Genomic DNA, 15,359 nt, shown 5'->3' with positions numbered 1-15,359 from the left:
GTATTTCTGCTATCCTGAATGTCTTATTGTTGATATAAATGCGATGTTTAATAATGCGAGCAAAGACCACTCGCATTTTTCGCATTTAATTCACGTTCACGTTAATTTCATGTTTTACAGTATACTGGACAGGGTGCAACAACCAGCTCTATGGTATGACAGCTTGTGTTCAGGGTTGAAGGACAGAGAAAGAAGACACTGACCCCATCGTTGACCAGCTCCGGCATCTGCTCACAACACAGACCTTCGGGGAAGAAGAACGTCAGGTCCAGCACGGCTTGGTTGTAGTCATGTGAGCCTGTGGATGGTTGAGGAGGAAAGTCTTAGTACTGTCTGCCAACGTCAAATAGGTGTATCCAACATGGAAACGAGTTTGGAAGAAGGTGAGTATGGAATGATTGTTCAAGCTACTTCCAAGCGTCCTGCAAATGATCTGGACAACACATCCAGTAAGTGAAAGCATGAACAATGATCCATGTCATCAGTTTCAATGCCAGACAATCAGCCTGGAGTGTGAACAAATCTTTTCGCAGGGTTAGAAACTAACAGTTTTTGTCTACTAGTCCTTATAATGATAACATATAGCAAATCCCTTAAAATCGGCCACTTTCTACTAGTCCTTATGATACCTTTACTATTGGGCAGTTTGGTAAGGACTATAGGACTAGTGCGTATTTCTAACGCTGTCTGGTTAGGCACCTCATATAGTAGCCATGTGGTACGGGGGCCAGTGCTGACAAGGAGTGAGTGAGTTGGGTTTAACGCCGCTTTTAACAGTATTCCAGTTATATCACGGCGTGTCAGCTTAATGATTCGCTGTGCAGAGTTGCGTTCTTTAGCCACGCCAGAAACCTATGATTGTGAGTTCGAATCCTGGTTCGCCCCGATTATGTTTCTAGGTTTGTCAGCACCATACCCGTGCTCGTGGGTTTCACCAAAGTGGTAAACGTCTGAGACCTGCATCACTTAGGGTTTTCCTCCCACATTAAGCTGACACGCCGCGATATAACTGGAATAGTGTTAAAAGCGGCATTAAACCCAACTCACACACTCTCTGAATAACAGGCAGGTTAACAATGAGCACAATCTTTTAATGTCTTTTGTTTTGAAATCTGGGGACGACCCATCGACCATCCACTCCCTGGACAGGGATTCTACCCACCACGCCACGAAGGCAGTCAGAGATAGATTTATACTTTAGTCATCAACATGTGAGCTATGTCAAGGCAACCTAATATGTGTGGCATTGAGTCTGAAGCAGACAAACCAGTGGTTGATGGCATGAGCAGGTATATCACATGGCTACAACAAGATAGTGCCTACACTACCGTCAGCATCTTCCTATGGCAAGAGTGTTAACTGACTTTAAAAGCCCTTTATCCACCCTTGCCTAACTAGGCTGAAATTCCTGGGCTTGGTCGTAGCGCCACCAGTGGCTATTACGAGTTACATGTATGTCCCTTCTGAGCCTCTCCTTTAGACCAATAAGATTCCAAATCTCGTATCACTTGCATTTTGATTCAAACAAAACAGCGGCGCCCAGTCAAAACGATCTGATTGGTAATCAAGGTCTATGTTTTGATAAAACGGGTCTTACATCGCGCAATGCATGAGCACTTTGATTAAAATCATGAAAAGATTTGGAAAATATCTGTTGACAACGAGCTGGCGGTGCACATGCTTTGCAAATCCTGCAATCGACCGAAATCTGCAGGACAGTTTACGACCGGATTTCGATTTCGATTTCGATGCACGATTTTGATTGGACTATGCATAGACTCGTTAGTCCAGCCAAAATGTAACTCCATAATACCAGCCTAATTCAGCAAGGGTGGAAACTGGACTTTTTTAGTGTTGCAGTGTTTATGTAAATCCAATCAATGTTAAGAGTGATCTCACCATACAGGCCGTTAGCTACTATGTCTCTGCCAAATGTTCCTCTCCACAGAAACTGACTCCGACGTCGAGCACTCTGGGGATCCTCTGGCCCGAGAATGTCCACTAGTCGCTTGACCGCATTCTCTCGTTGTAGACACAGGCATATGGATGGTTTGGAGGTCAGGTGGTCAACGTGGCTTTTGCAGAGGGCAAGATCCTGGACCAAAGTCAACACAAAATCTGATAAAGATTCAAAGTTACATAACTGGAGAAATGACAACAGTTTCATGTCTCCCATAATGGATGATTTTCAATAGTTTTTGTGGTCAATAGTTATTGCAAACAAAAGTCAGGTTCTTTGGCTGTGGCTTTCATTGATCTGAGGTCAGATGTCTGTTTCAGTGTCAGCTGACGGTGGTGTTTCAGTGGTCAGATGTCTGTTTCAGTGTCAGCTGTCTGTGGTGTTTCAGTGGTCAGATGTCTGTTTCAGTGGTCAGATGTCTGTTTTAGTGTCAGGTGCCTGTGGTGTTTCAGTGGTCAGATGTCTGTTTCAGTGTCAGCTGCCTGTGGTGTTTCAGTGGTCAGATGTATGTTTCAGTGTCAGCTGACTGTGGTGTTTCAGTGGTCAGATGTCTGTTTCAGTCATCTGCCTGTGGTGTTTCTATAGCGATCTTATGTCTGTTTCAGCTGCCTGTGGTGTTTCAGAGGTCAGATGTCTGTTTCAGTGTCAGCTGCCTGTGGTGTTTCTACAGAGATCTGATGGCTGTTTCAGTGTCAGCTGACTGTGGTGTTTCAGTGGCCAGATGTCTGATTCAGTGACAGCTGCCTGTGGTGTTTCTACAGCGATCTGATGACTGTTTCAGTGTCAGCTGCCTGTGGTGTTTCAATGGTCAGATGTCTGTTTCAGTGTCTGCTTCCTGTGGTGTTTCAGTGGTCAGATGTCTGTTTCAGTGTCAGCTGCCTGTGGTGTTTCAGTGGTCAGATGTATGTTTCAGTGTCAGCTGCCTGTGGTGTTGCAGAGGTCAGATGTCTGTTTCAGTGTCAGCTGCCTGTGGTGTTTCAGTGGTCAGATGTCTGTTTCAGTGTCTGCTGCCTGTGGTGTTTCAGTGGCCAGATGTCTGATTCAGTGACAGCTGCCTGTGGTGTTTCTACAGAGATCTGATGTCTGTTTCAGTGTCAGCTGACTGTGGTGTTTCAGTGGTCAGATGTCTGATTCAGTGACAGCTTCCTGTAGTGTTTCTACAGAGATGTGATGTCTCTTTCAGTGTCAGCTGACTGTGGTGTTTCAGAGGTCAGACGTCTGTTTAAGTGTCAGCTCCTTGTGGTTTTTCAGTGGTCAGATGTATGTTTCAGTGTCAGCTGCTTGTGGTCAGATGTCTATTTCAGTGTCAGGTGCCTGTGGTGTTTCAGTGGTCAGATGTCTGTTTCAGTGTAAGGTGCCTGTGGTGTTTTAGTGGTCAGATGTCTGTTTCAGTGACAGCTGCAGGTGGTGTTTCAACAGAGGTCAGATGTTTCAGTGTCAAGTGGTGTTTCTACAGAGGTCAGATGTTTCAGTGTCAGGTGGTGTTTCTACAGATGTCAGACATTTCAGTGTCAGGTGCTGTTTCTACTGAAGTCAGATGTCTGTTTCAGTGTCAGGTTGTGTTTCTACAGAGGTCAGATGTTTCAGTGTCAAGTGGTGTTTCTACAGAGGTCAGATGTTTAAGTGTCAGGTGGTGTTTCTACTGAGGTCAGATGTTTCAGTGTCAGCTGCAGGTGGTGTTTCTACAGAGGTCAGATGTTTAAGTGTCAGGTGGTGTTTCTACTGAGGTCAGATGTTTCAGTGTCAGCTGCAGGTGGTGTTTCTACAGAGGTCAGATGTTTCAGTGTCAGGTGGTGTTTCTACAGAGGTCAGATGTTTCAGTATCAGGTGAAAACCACACTACTGATGCTGATACACAAAGGCTTGCAGAAGTAGGGGAGGTCCCAATAAATACTGTATTTATTCTTGTATAATACGCACCCCTAATTATGGACAATTAAATCCTGGAGAAAAATATCTCTAGTGTATAATACGCACACACTTTAGTATAATTTCAGGCTGTCATGATCCATCATAGCATATCAACAAATCCGTATTGAATTACAACAGTTAATCCTGTTGTTACACTATCTGGTAATAAAAATATTTTCACTGTATTACTGACCTATGTTTGTCATCTATTTTATCAATACTTATTTAAAATTTATTTCGGCAAAAAACGTGTGTCCCTCCGATACTTACAACTTCCCTTTACCCCGTTCCATAAGTTCCGCTTAACCACATACTGTGACTGCGCCAAATCGCATTATTCACCGCAACAATGATAAAAAAAAATTCTCTTTCATTTTTGACGAGTCTACACATCTAGATGAACATATGTCATGGTTAATTTTCAATGAGAAAATATGCCTTAACGTGAAAAACAATTTCTATTTGCGTAGTTTCCCTTTGTTTACATTACGTGCTGTCATTGAAGCCACACAGAGTGCGAGAGTTGCGGTTGCTTTTACGAATAAATATATGTTGTCAAGCAGCTCATAGTCTCACAGTTTTAGTAGCATATCTATATAATTATGCAAAACAATATGTAAAGCCCAAGTCTGTTCTGATTTTAGCATTTGTTTAAAAACGAGAGTGAGTGAGTGAGTGAGTTGGGTTTAATGCCGCTTTTGACAGTATTGCAGTTATATCGCGGCGTGTCAGCTTAATGTGGGAGGAAAGCCCGAAGTGATGCAGGTCTCAGACGTTTACCACTTCGGTGAAACCCACGAGCAAGGGTATGGTGCTGACAAACCTAGAAACATAATCGGGGCGAACCGGGATTCGAACCCACAATCATAGGTTTCTGGCGTGCCCAAGGGACGCAACTCTGCACAGCGAATCGCGGCGCCTTAGACGACTGGGCCACCCGTGCCCCCTTAAAAATGAGAGAAAAGTCTGGTCATGTGATAGGCTATGCAAATTAGCCCGTGGCAGTGCCAGGTGTTATGCGAAGTTATGTTACTTTTAAAAACTCTGAATAATTAAAAACTAGATCTAACTTTTAAGACATTTGCATATATTGTCTTCAGAAAATGATTATAAGTTAAGTTCAGGTAGGTAGTTGTAATATTTTCATTCCAAAGCTGGATATATCGATTGTTCAACTGATGACTTTTCATGGCCAGCAGTGAAGCGGAGATAATCAACAACAAACACGTTTTGAGAAAAGATATTTCAAATTAATTTTACAAATGAGTAGCTGAAACAAATAAGTGGTAATAAACATTAAATATATAATTATTATCACAGAAAAACAAAGGTACGTGTTGTGATTTATGCTTCTACAGTTGTGGATTTAACTACCGGTAATTTCTGGTCGTTGTATGGCTGGGGAAAAGGGGGTGACATTTAGTTCTTGTGTATAATACGTACCCCTAAGTTTAGAGTCTAAAAATTGTGGAAAAAAAGTGTGTATCATACACGAATAAATAGGGTATACATTTATTCAATATGTTACAAGGTTCTTTGCAAGATTTAGTAATTCTATTTTGATAAGGCTTTGATAATTGAATAGTTTAATTGCTACCAACCTGTACAATGTCAGCAGACAGGACATGTCGAGCCTGTTGTGTACTTAGGACGGCCATCTTAAGTCCTACAATCTGGAATCCTTCTTGTGCTATCTTCTTGAAGACTCTGGCCAGGTGGTTCACTACAGCTGATGGTTTAATGAGTAGAAAGGTTGTGAGCAGTCGTGGGCCAGCTAGCATCAAGTCAAATATGTTCTCTTGTACCTGGGGATGATGTGATGGGCGGGATTTCTTCCAGCTGGGGAAACATATGACATAGATGAAAAATCCATCAGCAGAATCTACACTCAGTGGATGTCTGTAAAGTGAATTCTAAGCAAATCGACCATCTTGTGAAAGTTTTAATGTTCTATTCTAAACATATCATGTGGATGTTTCTTAAGCTCAATCTCATTCTTAAGAGCTTAAGAAACATCCACATGATATGTTTAGAATAGAACATTAAAACATCACATCTTAGTTCTCGCTATCGCTAAACAAAGATCTGAGGACATCCCATTACGGGTTACGTCAGACCGACCTTGCGCGAATTTTGACCGACCAATGGAAGGACTGACAAGAAGTTGACAGAAGCCAATCAGAAGGCAGCCCTGTCGTGCTTTATGGCACTAAATTCAAATTGGCGGCTACGCTTCGAAACATATTTTGACAATATCTCGATTACAAATTTGAAACCTGAACAAAAGAACATTCTGGAATGGCAAATATATGGTCTAGATTGTATGGATTCAGTTGTTAAACCAGTAACTATCGTTCAGAATACCCCGTGTTAAAGTTTTCGAGGTTGCATGATTAGAAATCACATTCTGACTGTCACTTTCATGATCTGGTAAGCGAAGCTCTGATTGGTCGGATGAAAGGTCGTTCTGACGTGACCCCTAATGGGATGTCCTCAGATCTTTGTTTAGCGGTAGCGAGAACTAAGATCTGATTTTACTGAGATTGTCTGAAGCTCTCTGTACCGCAGCAATACATAATTTGCGTGAGAGCTAATAAGTTGATATATATAACTATCATGAAATACATTTTTGTTAACACATTCCTACACAGTAAATGTTTCAATTGTATATGTGCTGTACTGTTGTCCTTAGGTCTCATATACTACTAAACTGTCTGTCACAAAAATCACATGTCCGTATTCAACGTAATAAGCGCCCAGGGCCCTCTCAAAATTAAAAATGGGGCTCTAATTAGAATATTATTTTAGTGAAAAAAAACAGAGTTGAAAACTCGTAAATTTTGTGGTTTATGCTGAAAACCTGAAATGTTTATATATAACTGATATGTTTTCCCAGAATTTAATTGCCCATAATTAAGGGTGCAAATAACACACAAGTGCATATTATACACTAATAAATAAGTCTTGTGTACATTGATCAATCGGAAGGGGTGCTAGTTGGGATTGTTCACTATCCAATATATAAGCAAATATTGCCGTGTGCGCTTATTAGAGCGGGGCGCTAATTACGTCAAATACGGTATGTGTTAACTTATGCAGTCTGCAACTTAAGCAACAACAGGCTGAAGCCTACGTTTGGCAAAAATAATGACTTTCTTTTTCTGTCCCATAGGCTTAGTTGTACAGTTCAGAAGTGGTTTTTTTTCCCCTTGGCTTCGCCAAAAACATACTAGCTACTGACTAAAGGCCCCAAATTTGACTGACTACTGACTTCTAACATGTCCATCTTGATTTGGGCTATCATGCAGACTCTACTGATTAATTCATCTTCACCAGTGTTTGAACAAGTGAGTATGGTTTTACACTGCTTTTAGCAATATTCCAGCAATATCACGGGGGACACCAGAAATGGGCTTCACACATTGTACCCATGTCAGGAATCGAACCCGGTCTTTGGCATGACGAGCGAGTGCTTTAACCACTAGGCTACCCGACCGCCCCTGTTGAACAAGACCCCTTACTCTGCAAGTGTTGCGTTGCCGTGACGACGTCTTGACTCGGGGAGGTAGGGCAGCAGGGGGCGACACTTGGGGTCAGGGTAGAGGTCGTGTCGGGAGAAGAACAGACGGATGTATGTGTAAGCTTCATCAGCTGTCTGAGACATCATCTTGTCCAGGGAGAGCTTCTGACCCCGGGGAGAGTGACCGGTAGTAGCATTGCGGTCAGGGAAGAGACTGGACAGGTGCTTGAAAGCATTGACCCCACGGACAGCCAGGACTAGCACAGGTTCTGCAAAGGAACATAGTCAGTAGAGTTTTGCTTAATTGTCAGAAGGATTTCAGTTATAAGACTGCATGTAGGAAAAAAACCTAAACTATGTGTTTTTGTTTGTTTCTTGTTTAATGCCGCATTCAGCAATATTCCAGCTAGTCAAGTCTTGTCTGGTATCTGCTGGCGATTAGGTGCCTCACTCTGGCAAGTGTGGGTTCGAATCCCGGACAGGATTCAACCCAAAAAAAGTACGAGAATCTGTACTTTACTAAGAAAGTGTTATCCCAAATACATGTATAACATTTGTTATATCGTGTAGTTGTTTGATTTTCGATCACGAACGTCGATACTACTTAATTTTGTTTATATATTTTGTTTTGACATACTCGTTTATCCGACATACTCGTTTATCCGTCATAATCCAAAACAACCAACTATGTCGGATTAACAGGACTTGACTGTATATGACGGTGGTCTGCAATAAATTAAGTCTGGGCCAGACAATCCACTGATTAAGATGAATATCAATCTACCCACTTGGAGTATGATGAAGACATGCATCAACCAAGTCGGTAAGCCTGACCACCCGATCCTGTTAGTCACCGCATATGACATTATCGTGGTATGTAAAGCAAAATACTAACCCAGATCTTCACGGGGACTTGACCATTGTGTTTATAGATTGACACTAAATCACAAAGTTGGACTTCTAATGTAGTCAGTTTATACAACTTTCAGTAAACTGGGTCTATTTGCCCATAGCACTAATACCATTACAGCTAAGTGTATGAGCTGTATAATCAATTAGTATACAAGTAGACATGACGCCTGTTGAAAAAGGGACTGAGTTTCAAGAATTCATCTGAATTTTTTTGTCTTGGTCCAGACTCTGACATCAGTGCAATGGGTGACTGAGTGAGTGAGTGAGTTGGGTTTAATGCTGATTTTAACAGTATTCCAGTTCTATCGCGGCGTGTCAGCTTGATGTGGGAGGAAAGCCCGAAGTGATGCAGGTCTCAGACGTTTACCACTTCGGTGAAACCCACGAGCATGGGTATGGTGCTGACAAACCTAGAAACATAATCTGGCGTGCCTAAGGGATGCAACTCTGCACAGCGAATCACGGTGCCTAAGACGACTGGACCCCCTTGACCCCCATGGGTGAAATGGAGATATTTTGTATCATGTTGGTCACCAACAACTGCAGCCATCAAATTTAGCAGACAGTGTTATTAAAGGGACTGGAATCAAACTTGCTGGGGCAGATGATTAGCCCGAGCCTAGCAACATTGACTACTACTGAATACACAGTCATAGAGCATGACAACAACAAGAAACTTTTCCCTGCTACCTGATATCAGATGGCTCACAGAGAATATGTCCTGATTTGACACCTAGAAATCTGAATAAAACATTTCTATTCTTTGGTACAAATTCCTGAATTTCTATTCCAAAATTAATCAATTTTTGACATGAAACTTCTTCTACAGCAGATTTAAATGGATTTTGAGCGTATGAACCCACCTAGTGTGAGAGTGTGGATGCTCTCCCTCCACTGCTTGTCCCCCACTTCGAAGGGCGTGACCTCCCTGGCCTGGGACATCGACAGCATCGGCATCCACTTCAGCCCCAGCAGCTCAAACCCTGTGCCCAAAGGGGAGACAACTGGCGTCTTACTGTGTGGCACCAAGTTGAGAATCTTGCCTGAAAAAAACAAGACATTGTCACTAGGAAACTGCATATTGACAGGCTTGTGATACGTAACAAACAAACAAGATTCCCTGTGCAGTTATAAATCTGTGCGTATAAACTGGAAAATAAACAAAGACAAACCAGATACAATCAACAGTTTCTGCCAACATTTCAGCTTGAAACTACAATCTTACCTTATCAATTATGAGGGTTAATTGTTCAAAGGTTCACACAGAAAAATGTTGAAATCTTTAGTTGTGGACATCCCATGATGTCATAGAGGTATATCCACAAAATACTGAGCAAATTGTTTCACTGTGACAAGTCAATAAAATAAGCAGCGACCTTTGTAAAATGGAGGAGTTGAGTTGGTTAACCCAGCCCTTGTAACCAATCGACATAACATTCCTAAGCAGGATCTCTACCTACCTATGAGCAAGCCACATGACTTAAGTATATCATGGCCACTTGCTGCAGGAACTCTACCTACCTATGAGCAGGCCACATGACTTCAGTGTGTCATGGCCACTTGCTGCAGGAACTCTACCTACCTACGAGCAGGCCACATGACTTCAGTGTGTCATGGCCACTTGCTGCAGGAACTCTACCTACCTATGAGCAGGCCACATGACTTCAGTGTGTCATGGCCACTTGCTGCAGGAACTCTACCTACCTATGAGCAGGCCACATGACTTCAGTATGTCATGGCCACCTACTGCAGGAACTCTACCTACCTATGAGCAGGCCACATGACTTCAGTGTGTCATGGCCACTTGGTACAGGAACTCTACCTACCTATGAGCAGGCCACATGACTTCAGTATGTCATGGCCACTTGCTGCAGGAACTCTACCTACCTATGAGCAGGCCACATGACTTCAGTATATCATGGCCACTTGCTGCAGGAACTCTACCTACCTATGAGCAGGCCACATGACTTCAGTATATCATGGCCACTTGCTGCAGGACCTCTACCTACCTATGAGCAGGCCACATGACTTCAGTATATCATGGCCACACAGCATGAGCACGGCCACCTGCTCCAGTTCGGGGTTGGTGTACACGCTGGGCTGCAGGTAGCTGGGACTGCCCTGGAGCTCATAGTCCGGACACTGCAACATGTAAAACATCAGTACACACATGTACAACACTGCTTGTTAAATTTGTACACATAAGTACAACATCATAGATTTTTTTAGTAATAAGCCATAACAAATTGTCATGTAAAGTAATAATCAATATAGTTGGTTGCTTGGTTTGTTGTTTAACGCCGCACTCAACAATATTCCAGCTATATGGCGGCGGGCTGTAAATAATCGAGTCTGGACCAGACAATCCAGTGATTAATATCATGAGCATCGATCAACGCAATTGGCATCGATGACATGAATCAACCAACTCAGCGAGCCTGACCACCTGATTCTTTTACGACAAGCATCGTCACCTTTTACGGCAAGCATGGGTTGCTGAAGACCTATTCTACTCCGGAATCTTCACGGGTCATAATCAATATAAGTAATATGTAATAATAACATTGGGTCCCCCATAGCATGTATGGAGACCATTGTGACTCAACTTCCTACAAGATGAGTATCTCTTCATTCATCCATGAACGCATCAATCAACAAACATGTTGCTACTTCGCAACAATCTTTAATAGTCTAATAAATTGTGAACATTGAATCCAGTGCTCTGTTCTTTAAGAAAATGACTGATTAAATAGAAAAAAACCTTGTCCTAGCTTTAGGTTAACAAATTACATCATTTCAAGAATGCAACACAACTTCAAAAACGGCAGCTCCTAGGGGCTACATACAGCCAAATCTCGTTAATCCGACACTTGTTAATCCGACAATCGGCGTTATCCAACACTAATGAGTGAGTGAGTGAGTGTGCATGTTTTACGCCGCTTTTAGCAATATTCCAGCAATATCATGGCGGGGGACACCACAAATGGGCTTCACACATTGTACCCATGTCGGGAATCGAACCAGGGTCTTCGGCGTGACGAGTGAACGCTTTAACCACTAGGCTACCCGACCGCCCCTCCGACACTAATGATGGGAACCGATTAAATCAGTGCTATTTAGACCTGTTTAACCGAAAGTCTCTCACTCCGACTCCGACACACCTAATTTGCAACGAATTACCGAAATCACTTATTAATCAGTCTCATTAATCCGACACAATGATCAGCGTACTCTGTGGTCAAACAGTCAATAACAGTTGTTTTGTGTTGAGCCTTAGAGATTGCATGATTAGAAAACATAGTCCCCTAACAATGTAACATATCAATACGAATATTTCATTTATATTTTCTTATTACGTGTTTGTATCGTTATCTATTGTGTAGTTGTCCGATTTTCGATCAAGAACATTTATTATTTATACTACTTAATTTTGTTTATCTGACATAATAAGATGCAACCAACCATGTCGGATTAATGGGACTTGACTGTAGGGTCATAGGGTGCATACAATCTTCTTGAGAGGAAGAGTCGTACAGGAAGAATCTGAAGTTATTTCATGGTTGCAGACTGTGTATATTTTGGCCACCCACCTTGCTGAAGTCCCCTCCCAGTAGGTTGAGCAGCCCCTCAGTGAACGTAGCGGCGTGGAACAGATGTCTCGATGTCAGCTTGAACGACACTTCCTTCTGGAGATGGCCTGAAATACACGACAATCAAGCACTGACTTTCATTTCACGTGAGTACATTGGAGTATGGATCTTCATAGTGAGTGAGTGAGTGAGTGAGTGAGTTGGGTTTAACACCACTTTTAACATTATTCCAGTTATATCACGGCGTGTCAGCTTGATGTGGGAGGAAAGACCGAAGTGATGCAGGTCTCAGACGTTTATCACTTCGGTGAAACCCACGAGCACGGGTATGGTGCTGACAAACCTAGAAACATAATCGGGGCGAATCAGGATTTGAACCCACAATCATAGGTTTCTGGCGTGTCCAGGGGACACAACTCTGCACAGCGAATTGTGGCGCCTTGACGACTGGGCCACCCGTGCCCCCGGATCTTCACAGAATGAGAGCTAAACTGTTTAAACGTTGGAGCTTGCAACATGCATACAATATTTGGCCCTCACTCTATAAAGGTTCACACCAATGAATTCACATTTTTATATTCAAAATCTTTCTTCCAACTCTTTCATTTTTTTAAGGAGAAATAACCAGTTTTAATAACCAGTACAGCTAACCAACTTCAATGGCAGAGAGATAGGTGATGTCATTTAAAGTGATGTCATGGTAATGATGATGTCATAATGGTTTGCAAAGACTTGTGATGCAGTTCATTTCAGTGATATCTCTCACCTCCTAGGGGATATCGCTTGATCTTACCCAAGCAACATCTCCTGTGGAAGCCGGTTTGGGAACATAAATTATTACCTTGCATCAAATCTCCAACACCGAACACTTTCTGAACTGAACATTTCATTGTTTAGACTGGACTTACCCAGAACTCCCTGCAGTGTCATCTGAATCATGAATGCCTCTATCAGACTAGCAGCATTGTGTGAGGAGTTCTCCTTCTGCAACACTAACACAGTAGATGGCGCTGTAGCCTCCAGTTGTCTCCCTTGGTTGGTGTCAGCAAGGTCATCGGCTGAGTTTGTTCCAGGACGGAAGACATGTGCCTCTGTTGATGAAATACCTTGAGAAGAAACAGCAGACTTGTACAAGAAGGGGAGACAACTGTGTGTGACATATAGAAGAATATGTGTGTGACACCTTCATTTACAGAGTGAGTGAGTAAGTTGGGTTTAATGCTGCTTTTAACATTATTCCAGTTATATCACAGTGTGTCAGCCTAATGTGGGAGGAAAGCCCGAAGTGATGCAGGTCTTAGACATTTACCACTTCAGTGAAACCCACGAGCACGAGTATGGTGCTGACAAACCTAGAAACATAATCCGGGCAAACCGGGATTCGAACCCACAATCATAGGTTTCTGGCATGCCCAAGGGACGCAACTCTGCACAGCAAATCGCAGCGCCTTAGACGACTGGGCCACCCGTGCCCCCTTCAATATCAGAATAACTCAAAACCTCTTTTTCTGGTTAAGTCAACCTTAGCTGCGGTAACGGTAACTGTGCTGCTCCCTAAAAACAATTTTGATATTGACTTGTCCCTACACGGAGATACAGGATGTTCCATAGCGTTTTCATGATTTAGAGTGAGTGAGTATGGTTTTATGCCGCTTTTAGCAATATTCAAGCAATATCACAGCAGGGGACATCAGAAATGGGCTTCACACATTGTACCCATGTCGGGAATCGAACCCAGGTCTTCGGACTGACAAGAGAACACCTTGACCGCCCTCGTGATTAAGAATGAGTCCTCAGTGTTTTTGATAGGCCAAGCCATGCCTGTTTTCTGTCAGATACATGGTGACTGCAGTAAGTGCTGGACAGAAATATCCACAACTCTAGACAAAAACTTCCAGCTGATTGGCTGGTGTGTTCTCATGACAAGTACGCATTGTGACAGCTATCGATAAAAAGATGAGTTTGTATTCATAAAAGTCTCATTTAATTCTGAAAGTCATTGTGTCAGTTATGACTCGTGTCAAAAACCTTTACGAGTATTTCAGGAAATTATTGCCTCAAATACGCAGGAATTACTATCAAATAAAACCCTGAAACAATTCTGTGTAAGAAGGGGCTTTATATAGGATATTTTTGTTGACGTGTCCAACATATCTCTGCTTGTGTATATTCTAGCATGTCTTAGAGGAAGTTTCTTGTTCAGATTTCAGAGTGAATACAACATGAAGTTCACCCCTTTTACCAACTTAATGCTTAACAATGTACCTAAAGCACTGGCTCTTTTTGTTGTCAGCTTGAGCCTACGCAGCCCATGTATCTGATAGCCCCTCCTCTGACAGGTGGACAAGATGAGGCCGTAGCTGCGGGGGGGAACCAGAGGGGACAGGAGGAGGAAGATGTCACTCTTGTGGGTGGCTGTCAAAGTGGCGGGGGGACGATGAGCCAAAAGTTCATCTCGGTCCTCTTTTGCATCTTTTGGTTCAGCAGATCCTCGTTTTCCTTTCCTCTCTTTTGGACTTCCACTTCTGAGATGTTCCTTCCTGGTATAAGGTGTCCCGACATCAACCACTCCGCCAGAAGGAACTCTGCCTCCGAACCAACGGGTCAGCTCCGAGTGGACCCGGCCTTGGTTCCGCGGACAGAAGAGGAGACATTCATCTCTGGAAGCACCGCCGAACTGAGCACAGAGGGACATAGGGTCCGTCCGCCTTGCCAAAGCAGGATCTGAAGGTCCGACAGCGTCCAGCCAGATTGACCGAGCAAACGTTCCCCGCAGTGCAATAGCAAGAACAGGCCCTATATTGTTCAGGAGGTCAAGGTTAGACTGTTCTTCACTGTTATCACATTCTTTCAAATTGAGCAATTCAGCAGTAGGATAGAGGAGTCGGACTCCACTGAGATCAAGACCCTCCTGGAGAACCCGGTTCAGGATTCCCATCAGGGCACCAGGTTCACGGAATATCTTCTTGTATATCAAGGACATTGTGTTCTGGGTTTCATAGTTTACGTCACTGTCATGAAGAGGGACGTCAAAGTGTCCGTCATCACTGTCAACTGTTTGCCAGAAGAAGCCTACGGGTGTGTTGAACACTTTGCCAGCAGCTGACTGATCTGGGTTGAGGTGGATGTAGGTGGAGAGAGGCTTGGTGGTGACGTTGGGCAGGGGGGGCTGGTAGGTGTAGGATGCACACAGCTCTGGGTCGTCCTTATTGGCACACGTGACGTCCATGGAGACAAAGGCTTGGAGCCAGGGACACACTGTGTGGAGAGTGTTGGTGGACAGGAACTTGCTGACATGTTGCATGAAGGGGGAGCTTCCCTTTACTTCATCTCGAACCTGAAAAAGAATTCCTTTCTTTATTTCTTATACGTTTCGAAGACGACTTTGGAGGCAAAAATATACGGAATTAGAACATTTTTATAATCTTATCATCCTTTCATACAAAATCGTTTTCTTCTCTTCTAT

General features: G+C 43.1%; 1 protein-coding gene across 1 annotated transcript in view; it reads right to left on the bottom strand.

Annotated features, from left to right (window-relative positions):
• Positions 1–15,359, bottom strand: part of LOC139457048 (dynein axonemal assembly factor 8-like) — a 92,051-nt gene that overhangs the window by 56,653 nt on the left and 20,039 nt on the right. The window contains exons 12-20 of the mRNA XM_071238491.1: positions 14,159–15,230; positions 12,802–12,999; positions 11,894–12,000; positions 10,313–10,445; positions 9,167–9,346; positions 7,393–7,660; positions 5,473–5,710; positions 1,900–2,095; positions 204–298 (exon numbers count right to left, since the gene is read on the bottom strand). Of these exons, the coding sequence (XP_071094592.1) occupies positions 204–298; positions 1,900–2,095; positions 5,473–5,710; positions 7,393–7,660; positions 9,167–9,346; positions 10,313–10,445; positions 11,894–12,000; positions 12,802–12,999; positions 14,159–15,230 (2,487 nt within the window). The remainder of the gene's footprint in view (positions 1–203; positions 299–1,899; positions 2,096–5,472; positions 5,711–7,392; positions 7,661–9,166; positions 9,347–10,312; positions 10,446–11,893; positions 12,001–12,801; positions 13,000–14,158; positions 15,231–15,359) is intronic.

This window comes from Haliotis cracherodii, unplaced genomic scaffold, assembly GCF_022045235.1.
Source record: "Haliotis cracherodii isolate W230 unplaced genomic scaffold, xgHalCrac1.p SCAF_12, whole genome shotgun sequence".
Lineage (NCBI taxonomy): Eukaryota > Metazoa > Mollusca > Gastropoda > Lepetellida > Haliotidae > Haliotis > Haliotis cracherodii.
Note: the sequence above shows the minus strand (reverse complement) of the source record. Positions and strands in the feature narration are given on the sequence as shown.